Source organism: Narcine bancroftii, chromosome 4 (assembly GCF_036971445.1).
Source record: "Narcine bancroftii isolate sNarBan1 chromosome 4, sNarBan1.hap1, whole genome shotgun sequence".
NCBI classification, from domain to species: Eukaryota; Metazoa; Chordata; class Chondrichthyes; order Torpediniformes; family Narcinidae; genus Narcine; species Narcine bancroftii.
The window spans coordinates 292,661,657-292,675,880 of record NC_091472.1 but is presented as its reverse complement, the minus strand read 5'-3'; the positions used below and the strand labels follow the sequence as shown (position 1 = coordinate 292,675,880).

General features: G+C 39.5%; 1 protein-coding gene across 2 annotated transcripts in view; it reads right to left on the bottom strand.

Annotated features, from left to right (window-relative positions):
• Positions 1–14,224, bottom strand: part of ly75 (lymphocyte antigen 75) — a 139,144-nt gene that overhangs the window by 96,605 nt on the left and 28,315 nt on the right. For both annotated transcript variants that reach the window (XM_069935393.1, XM_069935394.1), the window contains exons 3-6: positions 9,854–10,024; positions 6,124–6,288; positions 2,720–2,830; positions 1,082–1,225 (exon numbers count right to left, since the gene is read on the bottom strand). In XM_069935393.1, coding sequence (XP_069791494.1) covers positions 1,082–1,225; positions 2,720–2,830; positions 6,124–6,288; positions 9,854–10,024 — 591 coding nt within the window. The remainder of the gene's footprint in view (positions 1–1,081; positions 1,226–2,719; positions 2,831–6,123; positions 6,289–9,853; positions 10,025–14,224) is intronic.

The following is a 14,224-nucleotide window of genomic DNA, read 5'->3' as shown; positions in this document are numbered from 1 at the left end:
CAGCATTGGTGATAAAAGCACCAGTTACTGTTTGATGTCTCTGCTGGCTTGCTGGGACGTTGTTGTGCTCAGTTGGGGTGGGGACGCGACACCTGGTTCATGGCAAACTCATTTTCACGTTTCGTGCATCACAGGACGTCTGCTCTGGCCACGACCTTGCGTGGGTTTGAGAAATCCTCATCTGCTAACAGCAGCTGTATGTCCTCTGGCATCTGCTCCAGGAAAGCCTGCTCAAACGTGAGGCGTGGCTTATGACTTTTTGCTAGCACAAGTTTTTCATCCACGAGGGCTGATGGTGCTCTGTAGAATTTTGCCTTTGAAGGCCTTCCACTTACTGAACACATTATTGCCAGTGAATTGAAAATAAATCAAAGAGATGCACAAATATTAATCACACACTGGAGGTTGCATGGGGTTCCAGCAATTGACAATGTCACATATTTCTTTCCAAGAAGAGTTTACTCCCCTTCTGCTTGCCTGTTAATTTCCTCAATAGTTCATAGGAAAATAGAATGGTTCTCACCATTCATTTCAATCCATCAGCACAAAGATAAACCCACAATCTTCCTTCAATGTCTCCCTTTTTACTGTTGGCTGGGACACCATTTACCACTTTTCATTCAATTCTATCCAAAACCACTCACAATGGCATCTGTTCCCATGCAGCACAGCTCTCGCCAGTGTCCTAAAAAAAATGGTCTATTTATGAGTACCTTCTGCTGCTCACCTGTAGGTTGCCTTTTGGCAATATCAGAAAACCATATTCAGTTTCCCCACACTCTGCTGCCTTACAGCCAGTTCTACTTCAATGTTGCCTTCAAATTGATAGATTGCTTATCCAACATACTGAAGTGGATGATCAGGAATTTCCCACAACTAAGTACAGAGAAGACCAAGGACATCATTACAAACTCTCCATCAGCTAATCTTTAGGATATTTCATCATAGCGTGAACAAAAGAAAAAATAAAAGATAGTGAGCTACAAAAGAGCATTAAAACCTTAGATTCTCAAGGTGGTAAAAGCAGGATTGTTGGCACATGGACTTCAGATCAAGGAGGAAAAGAAAATTATATACCTACCAACTGACTCCAATCTTGTCTGATTGAACGGTTTCTTGCATACAAATGGTAGACGAGCAGCACAAGAGCTTGTCTGCCAGTGATCAGGCTTGAAGTTCATTGTAGCACAGCTGGATTCTTCAAGATGAAATGACCCAAGCAAACCTACCAGTAAATTTAAATTACAAAATGTAAACCAAACTATTATTCCAGTATCTAATTACGTACCCCGTCACCCCTCAACTTGGGATATCTGCAACTTCCATCCAAACACACATAAAACAGAATTTTTAAAAAATAAGAAAAAAATATAAAATTGACAGTTTATGTTGTGTTTGACAAAGTATAACAGAGATCCAGGGCATGGAAGAGCCAAAATGTGCGTACTTACTTTGTTAGTAGGTGCCTTGGGGCCCAAAGGCTGGGCGTGGCCATCTTGATTCCTGTGCGCGTGCACAAGTCTTTGGTTGGCGCATCCGTGAGGGTTTACGTAAGGGCGTAAATTCAACATCTTCAGGGCACTTCACTCTCTTACACGCGCCAACTGAACTCTAATATGTAAAACCACCGTGCATGCACCCTGGACACCTACTAACAAAGTAAGTACGCACATTTTGGCTCTTACATGCCCTGTATCCCTGTTATAATTAGTCAAATAAAACATTTAATTAAAAAGTCTGCTTTAAGACTGGTTCTTAACTTTTTTTCCCACTTGAAGTAATCCTTATGCCATCTGTGCTCTGTGATTAATACGGAATTGCTTTAGGTGGGAAGCGTAGGTTAAGAATCACTGCTCTCGACCCAATTGTTACTGAAATATTTTGCTTGAGAAATAGTCAATGGCCCATTTCCTTTGGAGTTATGAAACCATGCACGTAATGAGTCATTTAGGTACGATTAAAACAGTGGTTTTCAAACTTTTTCTTTCCACCCACATACCACCTTAGCAATCCCTTACTAATCACAGAGCATGTGATTAGGGATTACTTAAGATGGTACGTGGGTGGAAAAAGGTTGAGAACCATTTCAAGATATGACAAGCCCTTTGGTCCCCATTGCAGTCATAAGTCGGGGAATACCTGTACTAGATAAATTAACATCTTGCATCTTCCATAAAATTATCAACTCTTCAATCAATTCATCAAGTGAGTCAGAGAAGACGGGAGGAATTATGCATATGAGAGTCAATGGAAATAAAGCAATAACGCTGAGAAATTTCTTCTCTCGGAGGCAGTGAATTTCTGGAATTCTCCACCTGTGCCAAGGCCAGATCATTAGATATACTTATGGTGGTGATAATAGATATTTGAAGATTAAGGAGCTTGCACAGAAGAGTTGAGGCCAGCATAGACAAACCAAGATGAAACTAGCTAACTAGAATATGGAAGATTTAATAATTTCATAAATAAAAAAAGGCAACATACAGAATATTAAATGACCAAGGATCTCAAGGACCAGCAAAACATTGCAGAATAAAAATAAACAAAAAAGGCAAAAATAACCTTCAACTTTACATTAAATTATGAAAAATAATGTTGTTGTGATTTGTTACAGTGATCTATATCATGGCTATTGATATTTATCACTCTAGTGTAAAACAATGCACATTTTGACCCAAGATGACATAACATAGTGTTACATCTGAAAATATTTATTTACCATCATCCCAATTGACAAATACTAACGGTGTTCCATCTGACCACTGCCAGCCCCCTGCCACATTCAGCTGATTCAGACCAATCCACAATCTCTTTGGTAAATATTTTTGCTCTGTTAAAAGAACACAAGAGTTGCAGTGAATTATATAAAATGATTTAAGCTATTATTTATGATATTACTCTTATTCAAACAGAAACATTTTCTTTTTTATTTAATTCAATTAATTTCCTATTATAGTACTTCCTTTACAAGTAAAGTACAATTCTAATTATCCGAAATGGTCAGGACATGTCCAATGTCAGATAAACTTTTTTTTTTGGATAACTGGTCATTTGTTTATTAAAAAATCCAGCCCAGTAGCAACAGCAAATCACTTGTGCCAACGTTTAAACAACATCAAACAACAAGGCTTTTTAAACATTAAAATAATGTTTAATTCTCACCAAAAAAATGCTGGTCATTTGTCGATCCCCGACACGTCCCCAATGCTCCTGCCGATCGCAGAGGCCTCCCTACCACTGCCGCCAATCCCCGACATGTTCCCACCACTGCCACTGATCCCCAGAGAGGCTTCCCGGGCTGGTGGAACACTCAATGGCGAGTTGATAAGCTTCTGTCTCCCCAGACACCAGAGCATGTGACACCCGAGTCATGACTCCGAACCCTTCCCTTGGCCTATTGCACACAGACTGAGGAATCCACTGTGCGTGCGTGGGAGGAGACCAAGGGGAGGGATCGGAGTCAGTGTTGGGAGCTCTGTCCGGTGTGCAGAGGAGGGAAGGAGGGAGGGAACACCACAGAGCTTGAGGTCCCGCTCTCCTTGATGACACCGGGACAAGGGATTCTTCTGACCTCTTGTGGCTGGGAGACAGTGGCACGCAGTTTGAGAGGGAGAATTGGAGAGAAAAGTCAATAGGGGAAGGTAAAGAAGAAATGGAGATTTTATGTTGAGTGATTTTTTCCCCCCCAACATCTGAGGTCAGTTCGGCTCCATAAAAGAGAATTTCTGATTGTTTCAGATATCCTCATTTGTCCGAGATGTTAAAAAAATGCAGATAAATGAGGATTTTGGATAATCAGAGTTGTACTGGATTTGTTCACTGCAGGAAGCAAAAATTTCAAGCATACATATATTGTACAATGTATATGGCAATAAACTCAAACATTTTGGTTTAATATTTCTGTACTTGGGATAAATTGCTTCCAGTATTTTAAAGTCAGCACTTCAAACTGATGGATTGCCTGCAATACTTAAAAGCAAGACAGAATGGGTGTGGTGGGAAAATGAAATAAAATAGAGCAGACTGAGCACAACCAACATTGCATTTGATGTCAGGAAATTCACTTTCCTCCTAACCAAATAAACAAGTAGCAGGAGATACCAACTTATCTGCAGACAGCTGATTGGACTGTGGGTGACATGGGCTGATTGATAAGGTAAGTCTGTGAATGAACAGCTCTGGATCAGGATTTTTTGGAAGCCACAGGGGAGATGTTACTAGCTTTCTGCTGGGGAGGGAAGGAGGGCAGGGGGGGAAAACAAGGGTGTGGTTGTGGAAGGTGGCTTCCTGCAGCCAGGTTTCAGGAGTCCCGACAAGTACAAACTGGAAGCAGTTAAAATTTAAATTAGGCTTCCAATGGGATAGCCCTGGATTTAAATATTTTAATAGATTGTTCCACCTCTTCAACATGGGACACACACATCTGGGCAAAAGTCAAGTAGGCACACAATGCCATGGGAATTTTAAAATTGATAAATTAAGAGTTTAATCACCATTCCCATACTCCATCAAGGGATCTTATAATGTTCTTTGTGTTGAATCTCAAGTTGCAAAAAGAGAAGGCCAGAGGTAATTATAGAATTATTTTGATGGCTACCAATGCAGAAGGAAGAATCATTCTGCCTCTATTGAGAGACTCAATAGCAGCATTGCGAGAGCTAAAAATGCTAAAAGAAGAGGTTCACTTACTTCTCTAATAATGCCATCTAGTGCACCATATTTATTAAATGTAATTTCAAAAGGAAAGTTAATAATGTACAAAACTGCATGGTCAAAATTCTTGTTGTAATGCAACCAATTACAGTTGACAAACAGTACATATATCATGTTCACGAGAGAACAGGCCCTTCAGCTGTATAGAACTATTATGTTTACACACCACAATCAGGATTTTTATTTCCACATGCAAATCTGTTCCCTCATAACTGACCAAGCATTTTTGGGTAAAAGGTTGCCAGTCATTGTTGCGAGCTACTGGAGAAGAGGCACCAAAAGGGCAAATAATATCCTGCCAGCTCTGAAAAGTACCTCCATTCCCGCAGACAACTTATTGGGTGCAAGCATTGCAGTTGGGAAGTTCAAGGAAAAATGAAATGATGACACATTGAGTCCATAATAGTCAAAGAGGAAATTGTTCAACTCTGAACAAGCCAGGCCAAATGACCAGTTTCCATGATTCTACGACAATTAACTCTTGGTCCCCTCTACTCCAAGTCAAAATGAAACTTGAACTTTGATCTTTGATCTATATACTTGTGTGCTTGGAGACTGACCTCAGTCATCGACTCATTTCCTGGAGTATATTAAAGGATCAGCCAAACAGTAAACTTCAGAAGATAAATGTCCTCCAAAAGCCTGCCCCACCACTTAACGCTACATCCACTCCTGCTTGCTGACATGATAAAAGCAGAGACAATGTGGATTATTTTCCATTACATGATCGCCAGCTCTCAGCAAAGTCAAAAAATTAATGTCAAAACTCATCACCACCTCCAGCGATCTTGCAGAGGCTTCAAAAATCAAGACCTTCAATTCAGCACTAAAATTTGATCCATTGATCAAAGCAATAATTCCCATCTTCCAACCCAAAAATATCCTCTCTCAACTATCCCTGACGAGCAACCACACTTTCAGAGGTAGCCATCAGCAAAGATGAGCATAATCACATGACCACAGATGACATCCTAATAACTGAATTGCTATTGCCTCCAATAATAATAAAAAAAACCCTTTTGACCTGACAACCCCACACCCTATTGGCACCAGACAACTCTCACCAAATTCTTATTCTTGGTCACCTTACTCCTGATCGTCACCCTGAACCCAGGGTCCCTCCACGTCCATCAAGTTACGCCCAACTTCCTCTACACTCCTCACTGGAAGAATACCAAAAGGTAAAGACCTTTCGCTTTCTATTGAAATGCCAGATGATGTGTCCACAAACAGAACTGCACACCACCTGGTAACTTTCACATAACAAGATCAGAGTTTTGGCTTATATTTCATTATATCTGTGCTTTATTGGAAATTAATACTGTTGTATTTACACCAAAAAAAAACTTGGCTCCTTTTGACAGATGTCTTCCTGTTTTATTTTGATTTATGATTTACAATTTAACTCACCAGAAATGTATTTCTGAACTTGTAGATCAGGAACACTCAATAAATCTCCTCCCTGATTCTGACAGGCAAGACGAGCCTCAGTCCAGGAAAGAAAAGACTGAAAATTAAATTGGTAGCAAGTCTGTCCTTTACTGTCTTTCTCCCAGAATGTTTTGCATTCAGAATCTGTAAAGCAAAAATAGTTCAAGTTCATCATCATCTCACTTTACAAAGACAACCAATCGAAATACCATTTCTCCGGACCATGGTGCACACACAATACAGAGCGCATAATTATCACACATATACTTAAAGGGATATTTAAAATAAATATATATATCTAATTATAAATAATTTTAATCATGATGAATAAATACAAACAATATTGTGATTCATGGGCTTACTTATTGATTTTAGAGAAGGAAAAGCAAAGCTTTCAAGATAAATTTCTGCCTCAAGCATCTTAGGAAAAAAATTGAAGATCTCCCATTTTAGACCCAAAACAATAATGTTTCACAACTACAATTTTAAAGCAAAATATTCTTAATATCAAACAATAAAATCTTTTCATACTTGGCAGGTCAAGCAGCATGTGGAGAAACAAAAATTGATTTAAGTGGTACAATTGTGGATATTAGGGAAACCATATGCAAGGTTGACTTACACCTTACATTATGGAACATTTTTAAGGCAGAGTGTACTTCTATCCCACTAAATAAGGCAATCTCGATTTATGTAACTCAAGCAGTATAGGGCCTACCATCACAGAAAGCCACAAGACTCTAGCAATCTTTGTCTTGGTATATCTAGAGTTTATTGATTTAGTTCCAGGACTGTTTCTACAAAAGTGCAGATAACTCCAGAGTTGGCCCAGAGGCTTTTTCCATAGTAATCAATGGCCTGAGGTACAACAAGAACTTGCAAAGGAGACACAAACACAAGTAAACATGAAGGATCTATTGGAAGACAATAACAGACTTTATGTCTCAAGTAATGGTGACAGTTAACCACCAGTGCATGAGGGAAGAGATGCAAGTTTCCCTCTGGAGGAATCTGCTAATTGGCAGATGATGGGACTTTTGGTTCTATCACTCTGATCTTAACGAAATAAAGGGATGTTTAAGACATCGACCATCAAACCCCAACAAATAGCAGTGGTTTGTAAAATACATGAAAATGGATAACCCCATCCTAAAGCATGTACTCCATTGTAAAACAGTGTATTGGATGGAAGGTAGGGGTATCCCCCGAAACGCCCTTGACCCAGAATAATTTAATACCTTTGACTCTGGGTAATAAAATCCTGGAAACCTAGTGCCAGAAGGAGATCAGGTGTATCGAGGATTGTTACAAACAGGGGAAGCTTCTGAATTTGAGCAGTTGAAGAACAAATACGATTTTTCTAATAGAACATTTTCCTGCTATCAGCAAATGAGATCTTTAAGTGGAAAATTGGAACCATTTATGACCCTACCTAAATATACTAATGTGGATATCCTAATTCAACAGGGGAATGTGTAAATTTATCTCTCAAGATGTATTACATATTCCAAAGTGAGGGCCCGAAGCTGAGTTTACACAGGGAGAGGGGAGTTGGACTTGGGCACAACAACCAATGAAGAGTGGTGGCAAGACCAGTGTCTGGACAGTGTGACTGGAGTCATCAATACCAGATATAGGTTGGTGCAATATAACTTCTTGCACCAGTTGTACCTCACACCATAAAAATTACAAACCAATGCCTGAAATTTCAGAAATGTGCTTGAGGTATGGTGTAGAGGTTGGAACTCCACCTGGCTATGTACAAAGGCAAGATCTTTCTGGGAGGACCTGGAGGACATGCTGAAACAAATTGCAAAAGTGGATTTTCCACAGAATCCATAAGTGTACCATCTGAGAGACATTGGGGAAGTGCAGTTTAGACTGACCAAATACCAAATTTCATTCGTGAAGGTCCTTGGCAATAGATAAGGAGAGTAAAGTGGTTTTATGGAAGTCCGACTCCCAACTAAATACCACATGATGAAATTTGAAAATGCAGAGTTGCATTCCCCTGGAGAAAATCACACACAATTTAAGGAAGAAACACGACGCATCCATTAAGATGTGGCAATCTTACTTGAAATATATTGGCACACAGATTGATTAGTTCCCCCTCCCCACCTCGAAAATAGGGACACTGTAATAATCCGTCCCCAGCAGGGAATTGAGTACGACTAACGAAACGGGAAAAGGCACAGATGACGCGCGTTTTCAGTGATTTTGGTTTTATTTTGAGCTTCTTCCTTTTCAGTTTTTATCATTGTTATTTAGTCATCATTCTTAGTTTCCCCCCCCCCCCACTAGGTTTCTGTAGGGGTTGTTGGCCCCACTGGTATTTGTATTAGTATAAATTAATGATCTATTTTCAGATGTGGGGGTGGGGGGGAGCGGGGATAAATACAGATTCTACATACATATGAATGGTGGAAAGATTGAATTGCTTATTGAAGTTGGTGAGTCTATTAAAATCAATATAAAATATTAACAATTGTTTATTTACCGTTTTCATCAACGTTCTGTCATAGATTTTAAATAATTGTCCATTCCAATTTGGGAAATGTTTTACATTATATTAAGTCAAGATTTTTTTTTAAAATGAAAAAATTTGCAGTTGAATTAATCAACACTTGGACAAAAGTACTTCTAAGACTTGAAGATTAGATTTTCTGCCACTGCACCTGTTACTAAAATTACTTTGTTAGGGTTGGTGCAGGGGAGGAAGCAGGTGGACACACACACGCATGCACTCTTCGCCTCAGAAACCCCTTCATTTTAATCTTCAAGATTACAAACTGAAATAAAACATTGAATTGTGAAAATGGTGGTGCCAAACTAAGCATCAAACTATTGCAAAAAAAACCCAAACAGAACGTCAAACAACTTTATGTCTGGCAAACTCTGCAATACTTTCATCAGATCCACGCATGATATGGCTGCAATTGCTAACTTAATAACATATTCAAGTGCTGAAAGCAATACAGAGAAAACAAGAAAGCAATTGCTAATTTTAGTATAGTTCAGTACTTGATGATGGACAAGAACAGATCATGCCAAAGAACCCATTTCTGTGTTGTACAACTCTAATAGAAAAAAAAACTGTATCAAAAGGTCTGAGTGTGTGAAAAACCCTGGTTACTGTATACTAGGGAGGATTACGCAGAGGCAAACTATGGTTTAGCAAACAGCTTATCAGAATATGAAAGAAGTGGCCCAGCTAACTTCCATGAAAACATACTGGAATTGTCTGGAAATGGTTTTCCAAGAATTAAAAAAAAACAAGAAACCACCCAAACACTAATGTTTTCAAAATATTCCACTATTTCACTGCTCGACAACTCCGTTATTTCCCTTTGCTCTCCCAAAAAAATGCCCACTGAAGATATATTGGAAGTGATTTTCTGCATGCTTGCAAGCATACAATGCATTTAATTAATTTCCAAGCACAGCACAATTTAAGAAAGTAAAATGCTGATATCAGGAAGGCTTCTTTCAAGCGGAGTGATGACCATTTGGAAGGATTACCCACATAAATTGTTGAATGTGAGCAAGAAATAACTGCAGAATGACAGATCCAATGTGATATGACTGAGAAAACTTTTTATACAGGGTACCACAGAATTCACTTTGAATTTCGATACAAAATTTAAAAAGACACACACACTTCAATTTGCTAACTTTAAATTTTAGAGTTATGAACTTTGTTACTTACCTGGTTTCAAGCACTTTCCCCACTTTTTGTCTCTGTCATAGCTACCCGTTGTGGCACACCATTCCTCCTCTTCATAATTTTCAGTGGTACATTCATAATACCAGTTATTTTTGTATTTAAATGGGAAGACACAGGGCATTCCATAAGCAGTTCCATCAGTTGTATAAATTTCTGCAGCCAAAAAAAAATTCAATGAATGAAATGCAAGACTGTAAAGAGATTCATTAGCTTCTTTCCAAATATTTGTTTAAAGGAAGACAAATTGCACAACGCTTTAGGGCTTTTTAAAGGAAGACATTAAACCATTCTATAGGAGCGATGGACCTTTCCAACAAAACTGAACAGTTTTTTTTTAAAACATGCTGCTGAGTATGGTGGAACTGTATCATGGCTTGCAAAGTTTAAAGACTTGAAGTTCAGAGCTGTAAAATTATTAATGCATTTCAGGCAAATTAAATGCATGAGTTTTGTCAAAATAATATTTTCATGTATGCAATCCCGTCACTTTCAAAGATCCAAAACTCTCGTGAGTTGTTACCTTTATTTAAAGTGTGTTCAAGGGGCAACTCCTAAGCTAATATGAATATTGCCTTCTTCAGCAGCAATTTCAATGCCAGGAGATCGCCCACAATTTTTAACTATTGTTATTCTATTGTTGCGTCATTTTAAATAAAGCAGCAACCTCAAACGGAAAATCTGCAGCTGCTTGATAACAGCTATGCATGACTTCTTCAGTTATTCAATTTCAAATTAGAGCAGAACAATGCCCACTGAAGAATATTTCTCTTTCTGTCAAAGATGAAAACTTCCAAATCTATTTCAATGATTTTTAGTTATAAAGAATTCTAAAGACCACAAATTTCTAATTCATTTCTAAAGTAAAACCATCACACAAACATAAAAAAAAGTCAGCTAAGAATAAAAATTTATTACACATCATTTAAGGAAGTTTCATCAAAAATATTAGGTTGCTCCAGGACCAGGAGAACCAAAAAACAGTTTAAAAATAAAATGTTAAAAATTCTAAGAATAGATAAACAAAGATCCCTACCTGAAAATAATGGGAAAGAAAAACACCAGCCAAAGACAGCCAGCAAGGTAGGAGATCAAGCCCGCCTCGTGGAGCCCAAGATGGCAACGCCGAGTCCAGGCTCAAAGCCAAGGAGGTCACAATGATGGAGGCACAACTTATGGAATGTGGTTGGGACTTGCCTGGGAGGGCAGCGGGAGGCGAGACTGACCTGGGGAGGAGAGGCAACGCGGTTTCTGACCGGCTGTTGGGAGGCGAAGGACTTACGGAGCGGTATGAGTCTCTGTGAGGGGGGGGTGTGGACACAGGGGATCTCGGCCCCATGGTAGAGAGCTCTAATGGGGATTTCAGCAATGTGGGAAGCAGTGAGGAGGTTGGAGACAGCACTGGAAGGAAAGAGCAGGAAAGACCTGGGATCCGCAAGGGAAGCAAGATTGTGTCAACAGCAAGAGAAGGGGCACGGAGGCCTCATTACAAGGCATTTTAAAGGCCATGGGAAGAATGGAGGAGAGACTGGCCAGAGATTTAAGGGAGAAAACAGGGAAACTGTACAACAAAATGGACAGATGGGAAAATGTCCTAATTGGACTGACAGGAAGGGTGTCTGAAGTGAAAGAAAGAACTGGGATAATAGGGACAGAATAAGTAAATTGAAGAGGGAAGTCACTGCATGGGAGGCAAAAAGGGGATATCTCTGGAAGAGAACTGATACTCTGGAGAACCATAGCCAGAGGAATACCATAAAAATTGTGGGGTTGCCAGAAGTTAAAGGGAGGGATCCCACAGTGTTTTTCCAACGCTGGTTGCCAGAGGTCTTAGAAAGGGAGAAAGTGGGGTGGGGGGGGGGAAATCAGTGGAAGTGGAGAGGACCCATCGATTCCCCTTTCCTGCACCTTGGTCAAAGACCACACTTGGTGCTGGTGAAGCTCCTGCATCAGGTCTGTGAGAAAATTTGTGTGGTGGCAGTTGGGGCGAAAGAGAGGGGTGGAGGGGGCCCCCATTGGAGTTGGAGGGGAATAAGCTGTTATTCTACTCAGGCATAAATGTGGGTCTCCCAAAACAAAGAAAAGAATTCAAGCCAAAAAAAAATGGCCAAGCAGAAAGTAAACGAATGTGTCCTTCGATATCCCGCAACTCTAAAATCATAATGCCAGGGGGTGAGATAGTTCCTGTTGGACGCCGAAGAGGCTCAGCAGTTTGTAAAAGAGCCATTGGTTTGTGAGAATGCCAAATGGGTAATGCCAATGTTTTTTTGTATGTTAGACTACATTGCGAGTAATAATTACATGAGAATAACAATAATGGATTTATCTGTTTGTTGTATAAATACATTGATGGGAGAATTTGTAAAAAGGGAAATGGTCGGGGGGGGGCGAAGGTGGAGAGGTGTGGGAGGCAGATGGGTGTGAAATGCACAGCCTATGGTGAGGAACAGGACAGTGAATTCATCAGAGGGGAGGGGGGAAGAGGGAGGATTAAAGGGAATGAGATATAGATGGGGAATATGTGTGAATTTGATGATTGCAATAAGTTATATTTTTCCTTTTGTCTTTTTGTCTCTTTTATTATTTTTCCTTTCTGGGATTTGTCGTGGACTTGGTGGGCTGGAATGCCTGGCTGAAGGAAAAAGATTGGGTGGATGTTGGACATGGGGCAGCCAGAGTATGGGGGAAACCTGGACTTGGGAGAAGTCTCTGTGGCTATGGCCAATAATATAAAATATACATCTTAATGGAAACAGTCTGAATGGGAAAGTGAAAAGGAAAAGAGTCTTGACACACAAAGAAAATGAGGGCGGATCTGGCCTTCCTCTAGGAAACACATTTAACAGAGCGGGAACATCAAAAGTTAAAAAGGGGATGGTTTGGCCAGTTAATAGCCTCCTCATTTGGTTCTAAAGCCAGGGATGTGGCAATCTTGATTGGAAGAGTGGAAAACATGGCCACAGACAAAGCAGGGAGATTTGTAACAGTGCACTGTCAGGTATATTTAGAGTTTTGGACCTCATGAATGTATATGCCCCTATCTTGACAATGAAAAATTCATACAAGATACCTTCCTGAAATTGGCAGAGGAAAGAGAGAATATTTTGGTTGGTGAGGGACTTTAATTTTTATCTGGATCATGTCCTGGACAAGTCGATGGAAAAAAAAATGGCAGCAAGGACTACCATTGACTTTATGAAGGAGCTGAATTTGATAAATGTATGAGGATGAAAACACCCAAGGGAGAGGGATTATTCCTTCTCTTCGAGGCAACTCTAGGATAGATTTATTTCTGGTTTCAACCCATGCAGTCTGTAGGATCATGAAAACCAAAAATGCAGTGAGGCTTCTGTCAGACCATTCACCTTTGACATTAACTAAATGTCGGATAAGCAAGAGACAGTGTATTGATGGCACCTTAATGGATTGCTGTAAAAGAAGCCAGAGTTTTGTAGCTTTGTTAAAACACAGCTAGACATGTTCTGGGACACTGAATGCACCTCTACTCTGGATAAATTTCTTCTATGGGACACCCTCAAGGCATATTTGAGAGGTCAAATAATTGCTTATACTAAAGCTGTCAAAAAGGAATACATGAGGGAGGTGGAAAAATTGGAACAGGAAATTACATATTACTTTCAAAAATCCAGGTTAGAAGAACAATAAAGAGCTCTAACAAAGAAAATTGAAATACAATATGCTTCAAACATATAGTATAGAAAAGGCCACAATGAAGTCAAAACAAAAATATTACGAATTGGGGCAGAGAGCCAATGAAGTCCTCTCTTGGCAGTTGAGGGCAGAACAGGCCTCAAGGACAATTAATGCAATACCAGCCAGGAATGACATGACCTCATATAAGCCAAGAGAAAATAATGAGACATTTAGGCAATTTTATGAAAATCTATACTAGTCATAATTGGCAGGGGGGTGGCCTGATTAAATCAATGAGTTCCTGTCAAAATTGGAACTACTAAATTTAAAACCTAGAAGAACAGGAAGGGTTAGATCTCCCCTTCACAGAAGGAGAAATAGGAAAGGCATTGAGTTCATGACAAACTAACAAATCTCCAGGGGAAGATGGATTCCCACCTGAGTTACACAAGGAATTTAAAGATTTATTGATACCTCTTTTTATGGAGTCCAAATTTTTTATATTACTCAGGAGGAAGATGTCTGGGTTTTTTGGTATATTGCTTTTTGTGATTTTATTTAGTATCTGGTTTAGATCTTCCCAACATTTTTTCACTTTCTCACATGTCCAAATTGCATGAACTGTTGTTCCCGTTTCCTTTTTACAGCAAAAACATCTGTCTGATACTGTTGGGTCCCATTTATTTAACTTTTGAGGTGTAA